This window comes from Ranitomeya imitator, chromosome 9, assembly GCF_032444005.1.
Source record: "Ranitomeya imitator isolate aRanImi1 chromosome 9, aRanImi1.pri, whole genome shotgun sequence".
Taxonomy (NCBI): domain Eukaryota; kingdom Metazoa; phylum Chordata; class Amphibia; order Anura; family Dendrobatidae; genus Ranitomeya; species Ranitomeya imitator.
In genome coordinates, this window is record NC_091290.1 from 118,555,022 (window position 1) to 118,564,709 (window position 9,688).

The following is a 9,688-nucleotide window of genomic DNA, read 5'->3' on the forward strand; positions in this document are numbered from 1 at the left end:
ACTGACAAATACATGAACAGTCTATAATTTTAAGGGAAGGTTAATTTTAACATTGAGAGATAGAATATCAAAAATAAAATCCAGAAAATCACGTTGTATAAATTATATAAATATACCTGCATTTTACAGTGAGAAATAAGTATTTGATCCCTCTGGCAATCAAGACTTAATACTCGGTGGCAAAACCCTTGTTTTCAAGCACAGCAATCAGACGTTTTTTGTAGTTGATGATGAGGTTTGCGCACATGTCAGGAGGAATTTTGGTCCACTCCTCTTTGTAGAAAATTTCTAGATCATTAAGATTTTGAGGCTATCACTTGGCAACTCGGAGTTTCATTTCCTTTTATAAGTTTTCAATGGGATTAAGGTCTGGAGACTGGCTAGGCCACTCCATGGCCTTAATGTGCTACTTTTTGAGCCACTACTTTGTTGCTTTGGCTGTATGTTTTGGGTCATTTTCTTGCTGGAAGACCCAGACACGACCCATTTTTAATGTCCTAGCGGTGGGATGGAGGTTGTCACTCAGGATTTTACCGTGCATGGCTCTATCCATTCTCCCATTAATGCAGTGAAGTAGTCCTATGCCCTTAGCAGAGAAACACCCCCAAAATATAATGTTTCCACCTCAAAGTTTGACAGTGGTGATGGTGTTCTTTGGGTCATTGGCAGCATTTCTCTTCCTCCAAACACGGCAAGTTGAGTTAATGCCAAATACCTCAATTTTTGTCTCATCTGACCACCGCACCTTCGTCCAATCACTCACACAATCATCCAGGGGTTCATTGGCAATCTCCAGACAGGCCTGCACATGTGCCTTCTTGAGCCGGGGGACCTTGCGGGCACTGCAGGATTTTAAACCTTTATGGCATAATGTGTTACCAATGGTTTTCTTGGTGACTGTGGTCCCAGCTGTCTTGAGATCATTAACAAGTTCCCCCCCCCCCCCGTGTAATTTTAGTCTTATCTCTCACCTTCCTCATGATCAAGTACACCCCACGAGGTGAGATATTGCATTGTGCCCCAGATCGATGTCGATTGTCGATTTTGTATTTCGTCCATTTTCTTACTATTGCACCAACTGTTGTCTCCTCACAAAGCCTCTTTACTTATGGTTTTTAGCCCATTCCAGCTTTGTGCAGGCCTATAAATGCAATTTATATAATTTATACAATGTGATTTTCTGGATTTTATTTTTGATATTCTATCTCTCAATTTTAAAATTAACCTACCCTTAAAATTATAGATTGTTCGTGTCTTTGTCAGTGGGCAAGCTTACAAAATCAGCTATCATCCTGGTATATATTTCCCTTATCCTAGTCTATAAAGTTGTGCTCAAAAGTTTACATACCCCAGCAGAATTTTTGCTTTCTTGGCCTTTTTTTTTTTTTTCAGAGAATGATACCATCAAAACTTTTTCTCCACTCACGGTTAGTGGCTGGGTGAAGCCATTTATTGTCATACTACTGTGTTCCTTTGTGCCATGCTGGTTGGTGGTGGGTACTCTTTAAGGCCTCATTCACACTTCAGTTTTTTTCTCATGCTAGAAAAATGGATCGAGTTTTATCAGTGATTTTCAGCAGAATTTTATCTGATTTGGTCCAATTTTCATCAGTTTTTTTCATATGTAAAAAGAAAACCCTTCAAAACCTTATGTTATTTAATAATCCGTGAAAATCTAGCTTCCCTCGGGCGGTATCCTTGTGCTTCCCAACTTTTTTCACAGACGCATAAACTTGCATTGGGGATTTTGATCTGACACTCGGATCAAGATCTGAAATGTCATCGCGATTTTGCGCTAGCCACAAAATCACGGAAAGTCAATGGCCCATAGACTTTCACAGGTACGAGTGCTATCCATGAAAAACACGGATAACGCTCATACAAGAAAAAGTGACTTATGAATGAAGCCTAAGATGATAATTTGTCTGTACAAGGTAAAATATTGTTGCGTTCTGATTGTCTATTTTATAGGATTTGCCAGATTTGGAAGATGAGGACATTACTGAGCTGCCCCAAAACATGCTGGAGAACATTACTACTAATCAGGTAAGTATTAGGAGCATGGAGCAAACACGATTTTCTCCTGTATATTACAGTCGCCGTCCCATGGATGAGATTTGTAACCGATCTCATCCACACACCGAGTAGTAAAAATCTGCAGCAGAAATTAACCTGCTGTGCGGACTTTCACTGCAGATTTCCCCATTTCTTACTGCAAGCATAGAAGCCATGTATAGCGAACATTAGAAGCAGGTTACAGGTTAAACAACTATTAAAAGATCAATTGTCTGGTGAACATCATAATGCTGATGACGCATGTCATAGGAACGCAGCAGGGGAAGTCACGCAGATCTCACCGCTGCCACTAATATGTCAAGGAACACAACTCCGCTGCCTCCAATCGTCAGCACAATTGCCAAATTGACTGACAAATGATGGACGAGGCCGCGGCTGCTTCCACTACCAGGCCGGTTATCGGGGGAGCTCACAGTGAGCATATGGTATATACACCTCCGATTCTAGCGGGCAACATATCTTTGTTATTTTTCGGAGTTGTATCAGGGTTTGTTTTTTATGTGGTGAGACCTAGTTTTTGTTTGTTACTATTTTGGGGTCCATTTACATTTCTGATTTATTTTTATTCAGTTTTTTTTATAGAAAGGTGAAGTTTTGTTGTTGTTTTTTTTTAAAAATGATTTTGCCATGTAGATTTTTTTTTTATGTTCTGGCGTTTGCCTTATAGCATAAATAGTTTAATGGTTTGGATCATTAGGCAGAAAACCATACCAAATATTATCATTTGTTTTTATTTTCTAGATTTAATTTGTAAATTTGGGGGGAAAAGCGGGTGTGAATTAAACTTAAATATATATATTTTTTATTAAAAAGTTAAATACCTATTTAAAGGGAAATTGTCACCAGGTCTTTTCCATACAAGGTAAGGCCTGTACTTTTCAGCCCTGATTTACAGAATTCTAATATGCTAGATACAGGTGTCAATATAGTACTTGCCACATATATGTATTTGGGCTGGGAAGAGCTAATATATACCGTAATATATACTCGAGTATAAGCTGAGTTTTTCAGCACATTTTTTTGTGCTGAAAAAGGCCCCGGGTCCCAGAAGATGGAGGGGGAGCGTCATCGGTGAAGCTGCAGGTCACAGGAGCCAGCTGCTGTGGCTAAAGCCTGTGCCCGCTGCTACAGAGAAATGAATATTGACTGAACTAGCAGTGACTATTCATTTCTCTTCAATAGCGGGCACAGTAGTCGCAGCCGCCTTCCTCAGCGGCCGGGCGATCACATGTGTCCGCTGCTTAAGGGAATGAATATGCTCTGCCCTCCACTCCCATGCGCATGTTTACTTCTCTGGCCCAACTAGGGCAGAGTACAGTATTTCAGTGCACAAGCACCCGGGTTCTTTGTCCTTTTTTTGCGCTTGCGCACTGCAGTACTTTGTTCTGCGCTCGACAGGGCAGAGATGAGTGCACCCGCGCAGGAGTGCGATGCCAGGAAAACTGTGGATGACCTAGGACGCGTCATCCACACAAAGCAAAAAGGAGGACGGCATCGCAAGAGGAGAGGAGACACCGGACGATGACAGCGACACCCATCAGATCCAACTGCCCTGTTGGTGAATATAATAAAAGATATTTTTCATATATTGCAGGTCGGGTTGGGGGCTTTTATACAGCATTATGCAATGCTGTTTATCAGGGCTGAAAGGTACAGGCCTTACCTCGTATTGGAAAAATCTGGTGACAGGTTTAACACTGCTCGTTGCACCTTTATAAACTCCCATCAGAGCTAGCCAAACGTCTAGTCGGAATGTGGCCATTGTCTAGTTGGAATGTGGCCAGAAGTATGGAAATCAGTTACTTGCTGTACTGTGACCACCCGCTCTCTCCTCTGACACCGGCGGTGCAAATGCTATGAGGATTGAGAAGTCAGCAGTCACACAGAGTGACTGCAGATTTTTATCAAAAGACCAAACAACTCCCTATAAACTCTGGCCAGTTTTTCAGGCTCTTGTTATCTTTGTCTTTTATGAATTTTTTCTTTACCCGTCGTGTCCTGTAACAGGTATATCGTCCAAAGATTGAAGTGATATCTGGGGACAGCGATGAGAGTGATGGTGAGTGGGAGAAAGAAGACGTGACCACCGTCGGTGGGGACGACGACGAGCAGCTGACACACCATGTAGATATATTTACTACAAATACCATTGATCTGCCGGCGTCTGTGAATATTCATCCAGATGCTGCCATGTCCAAGCATAAAAGTCTTCTTATCCAAGAAATAAGTAATGAATGCTTGGATGAAAGAGGCAACAAAGAAAGTCAAAACAGGAAGCACGATCTGGACTCCATGGAGGCACCGACGCCGGGTAATAAACTCGTATTTCTTCCAGAATCCAGTTGGAGAACAATGTCAGGTCTCATGCACATGACAAAATGCAAATAAGTAGCCCTGCAATGGGGTGCACAGAATAGTGATGAGCTGAGGTTTCCCCTAAAAGCACTGAAAACATTGCATCCAGAGGACATTTAGACTGATGGATGACATTATACCGATCAAGCTGCTATTTTTATAATCATTTTTATTTGTATATTGTCAACATATTCCGCAGCGCTTTACAATTCAGACAGTGCATGTACAAACAGTATCGGACGTTAGAGAGTAACACATAACTCACCAATTCAGACAAGAGGAGTGAGGGCGCAGTAGTGACGCCCCATCGGCAGTGACAACAGAACTGCTCTGTCGATTTGACATCACAGGAAGCAGGAGATTCATCGGCAGGTGTAGTCTATGACCGGAAGACAGCGGTCTGAACTAGGGGAGATTGTTGCTGGTAGTTAGCCTAGTCCCATGGGGGGAAAAAAGTCCTGAATAACCACTTTTAGGGTTTGCGCAAACTAGCGTATACATTTGATGAGTGCTATCCAATGTTTTATCAGATAATCGCTCTTGGACCAACGTTAATCCATCGGTCAGTGCTGATGGTCATTTTCTTTCACTAAGGGTATGTTCAGACGATCAGTAAGCGCTGCAAGTTGGACGCTGCGTATTTCTGCAGCACCCAACCCGCAGCGTCCTCATGTTACAGAATAGTGGATAGAATTTCAAGAAATCCCATGTCCACTATGCGTCTAGAGACGCCTCCGGATCACCCGTGGAGACAGACATGTGGTGCATCTTTCCAGACTGCAGCATGCCTATTTATCACGTCTCCGCAAGAGAAATTTCACCTATACAATGTATTGGACACTGTGAATCCACACAGTTCAGTGAACACATGCAGATTCACCTGCAATAGCTGGCAGCACTTTGAGCACTGCAGACATGCGCTGCCAATTCCTGATCGTGTGCACATACCCTAGCAGAATCTGTTACTTGCCATAGGTGAGTTTTAACGAACATCACATGCTTGAAACAAAGTTGTTTACCCACAATTTGTCCAGCCCATTTTGGGGATTTTGTGTGAAGATATTTCCAATTTTCCTATTTTATTTTAACACACACAAAGGAAATAAACATTTGTGTAGCAAAACGTGTGTAATTGCAATAAATTTCTGGGAGACATGCTTGATTTTCTGTAACAATTGTAAGGGTGCCCACACTTTCAGCCATGACTGCATCTGTCTAATTCTCAGTGGTTCTTGCACCATTCACAAGAATATAGCATGTATTTAGTAAATGCGTCTGCCTATCTGAAGATCATCAGAAACTAAGCGGAATGAAATAACTTGTACAGGTATGTAGGGGACTAATATGAACATCAAAACAAGTTGATTATAATGGTTTATTTGTCACTAATGAACCGCTTTACCCCCTCAATTTGTATACTGAACACTTTGTCATATCTTGCTGTCAATCAATATACAGTGGGGCAAAAAAGTATTTAGTCAGTCAGCAATAGTGCAAGTTCCACCACTTAAAAAGATGAGAGGCGTCTGTAATTTACATCATAGGTAGACCTCAACTATGGGAGACAAACTGAGGAAAAAAAATCCATAAAATCATTGTCTGTTTTTTTAATCATTTTATTTGCATATTATGGTGGAAAATAAGTATTTGGTCAGAAACAAACAATCAAGATTTCTGGCTCTCACAGACCTGTAACTTCTTCTTTAAGAGTCTCCTCTTTCCTCCACTTATTACCTGTAGTAATGGCACCTGTTTAAACTTGTTATCAGTATAAAAAGACACCTGTGCACACCCTCAAACAGTCTGACTCCAAACTCCACTATGGTGAAGACCAAAGAGCTGTCAAAGGGCTCCAGAAACAAAATTGTAGCCCTGCACCAGGCTGGGAAGACTGAATCTGCAATAGCCAACCAGCTTGGAGTGAAGAAATCAACAGTGGGAGCAATAATTAGAAAATGGGAGACATACAAGACCACTGATAATCTCCCTTGATCTGGGGCTCCACGCAAAATCCCACCCCGTGGGGTCAGAATGATCACAAGAACGGTGAGCAAAAATCCCAGAACCACGCGGGGGGACCTAGTGAATGAACTGCAGAGAGCTGGGACCAATGTAACAAGGCCTACCATAAGTAACACACTATGCCACCATGGACTCAGATCCTGCAGTGCCAGACGTGTCCCACTGCTTAAGCCAGTACATGTCCGGGCCCGTCTGAAGTTTGCTAGAGAGCATTTGGATGATCCAGAGGAGTTTTGGGAGAATGTCCTATGGTCTGATGAAACCAAACTGGAACTGTTTGGTAGAAACACAACTTGTCGTGTTTGGAGGAAAAAGAATACTGTGTTGCATCCATCAAACACCATACCTACTGTAAAGCATGGTGGTGGAAACATCATGCTTTGGGGCTGTTTCTCTGCAAAGGGGCCAGGATGACTGATCCGGGTACATGAAAGAATGAATGGGGCCATGTATTGTGAGATTTTGAGTGCAAACCTCCTTCCATCAGCAAGGGCATTGAAGATGAAACGTGGCTGGGTCTTTCAACATGACAATGATCCAAAGCACACCGCCAGTGCAACGAAGGAGTGGCTTCGTAAGAAGCATTTCAAGGTCCTGGAGTGGCCTAGCCAGTCTCCAGATCTCAACCCTATAGAAAACCTTTGGAGGGAGTTGAAAGTCCGTGTTGCCAAGCGAAAAGCCAAAAACATCACTGCTCTAGAGGAGATCTGCATGGAGGAATGGGCCAACATACCAACAACAGTGTGTGGCAACCTTGTGAAGACTTACAGAAAACGTTTGACCTCTGTCATTGCCAACATAGGATATATTACAAAGTATTGAGATGAAATTTTGTTTCTGACCAAATACTTATTTTCCACCATAATATGCAAATAAAATGTTAAAAAAACAGACAATGTGATTTTCTGGATTTTTTTTCTCAGTTTGTCTCCCATAGTTGAGGTCTACCTATGATGTAAATTACAGACGCCTCTCATCTTTTTAAGTGGTGGAACTTGCACTATTGCTGACTGACTAAATACTTTTTTGCCCCACTGTATTAATTATATTAATGATTGTAAATATTTCTTCCTCTCAGTGATTTAGTATTCAGTTCTTTAAAATTTATTTTTCATTCGCAGAGAATTGCAAGAATGTGGACAAAACAGAAGACTCCTCAACCCCTGGGAAGGAGACTGGAGAAATTTATACATATGATTTGGATTAAAAAGCAGAAAATGGGGAAGGAGGGTTGATAAGGTTATAATTATGTTCTGTTTTATGGTTAATAGTGTTCTTTTTGGAGATACTTAATGTGAAGATTTGTTTTCTATGGCTTAGTATGTTAAGTAAAGTTTATTAACAAATACACAAAATTAAGTAAACTTATTTTTTTTATTCTTTTTTTTAACCCAGTCGCAACATGAGCCGTACATATACATCGCTGCATGAGCTGCATTCTTGTAACTGCAATATATATACACGGCGTGATTATCGCAATCAAATGTGTGTGTCACCTCTATATAAGAGCTGACACTGTGCAGCAGTGCCCAGCGTCATCAAGGGGCATCACAGAGGGAGGGAGCTCCCTGTCTGCTCCCATCGGCACAACGTGATTGCGAAAGTGTTGTTCCGATGGTTTCCATGTGACCCCCGGGGCCGAAAGATGGTCACGGGGGTCACCCAGGGACGGTAGTCTATAAGCTCCTAGCTCAGAGCAAGAGCTGACAAGCCTCATCCCAGTGTGAGAAATGCTGATCTAATGCTGTGCGCTTCAAAAGAATTGTGGAGTATTAGATCAGCGATCAGGGGAGAGAATGTCCCATCTTGGAACAATGTAAAAAAAAAAATTAAAAAGTTATTAAAAATATATAAAAAAAAATATAAAACAAAGAACAAAAAAATAAAAAAATATTAATCAAATAAATACATTTGTAAAGTATGAAAAGAGATTAGCACAAGCGCTGCCACCTGTCTCCTTTAGAGCAGCATACTGAATAGCACCCTTTTCCTTGGTACGTCCAATTAAATAAAGAATGAAAATAGGTATGAGATGCACTAAAAAAGAGCGTCTTGATGAATATTCAAAGTGCAAAGGAGGATAGCTGGAATAGCTCTCTTTACCTGTTCATGATGTGTAGTGATGACGATACATTCTGGATACTAGTTTGTTAAGGATGGATGCGGGAAGTCCTGTTGCCGCACTGTACTTGTGAGAAATCCTGTATCCTGGAATCCTATGATCACGGGTAATCCTATGTCCTAGATCTACGTTATGTTTGCAAACGAATGGTGTTAGCATGGTGCTCATTTTCACAGTCATATCGAAGAAATGTTACCACTATCATGAAGTACAATTTGTCACGAGAAAACATTCTCAAAATCTGTGGGATCTGTTGAAGTGTTCCAGAGTTATGACCTCAAAGTGACACTTTGACTTGCATGAAGAGACCCTTTTTATTCCTTTTTGGTTTCAGTAACATTTGTGAGTGACCAACTAATTCAGCACTGTAGGTGCTGAATGCTTAACATTCAGTAAATACACTGCTTTTATGGGGAATAAATGGGGAATAAATCAATTTAGACACTATGGATGAAAAATATAATGCTGATACTTTTTTTTAACAAGTTTTTGAGGCTTATATTCCACCGAAATATACCGTATATACTCGAGTATAAGCCGACCCTCCTAATTTTGCCACAAAAAACTGGGAAAACTTAATGACTCGAGTATAAGCCTAGGGTGAGAAATGCAGCAACTACCGGTTAATGTCAAAAGTTAAAAATAGATACCAATAAAAGTAAAATTAATTGAGACATCAGTAGGTTGTGTTTCTGAATATCCATATTGAATCAGGAGCCCCATATAATGCTCCATAAAGTTTATGATGGCCCCATAAGATGCTCCATATTAAAATATGCCCCATATAATCCTGCATAAAGGTTAATAATGGCCCCATAAGATGCTCCATAGACACATTTGCCCAATATAATGCTGCACAAATGCTGATTATGGCCCCATAAGATGCTCTGTAAAGATATTTGCCCCATATAGTGCTGCACAAACCTTGATTATGGCCCCATAAGATGCTCCATACAGACACGTGCCCCATATAATGCTCCACAAACGTTAATTATGGCCCCATACAGACACTTGCCCCATATAGTGCTGCACAAACGTTATGGCCCCATAGATGCTTCATACAAACACTTGCCCCATTTGCTGTTGCTACGATAAAAAAAAAAAAAAAATCAC

The 9,688-nt window shown here is 41.0% G+C and overlaps 1 protein-coding gene across 3 annotated transcripts in view; it reads left to right on the forward strand.

Moving 5' to 3' along the window:
* The window catches only part of DNAAF1 (dynein axonemal assembly factor 1), a 123,189-nt gene extending 115,375 nt beyond the window's left edge, over positions 1-7,814 (forward strand). For all 3 annotated transcript variants that reach the window (XM_069738647.1, XM_069738648.1, XM_069738646.1), the window contains exons 10-12: positions 1,972-2,046; positions 4,084-4,387; positions 7,575-7,814. In XM_069738647.1, the coding sequence (XP_069594748.1) occupies positions 1,972-2,046; positions 4,084-4,387; positions 7,575-7,660 (465 nt within the window). In that variant the 3' untranslated portion in view covers positions 7,661-7,814. The remainder of the gene's footprint in view (positions 1-1,971; positions 2,047-4,083; positions 4,388-7,574) is intronic.
* The last annotated feature ends 1,874 nt before the right edge of the window (positions 7,815-9,688 follow it).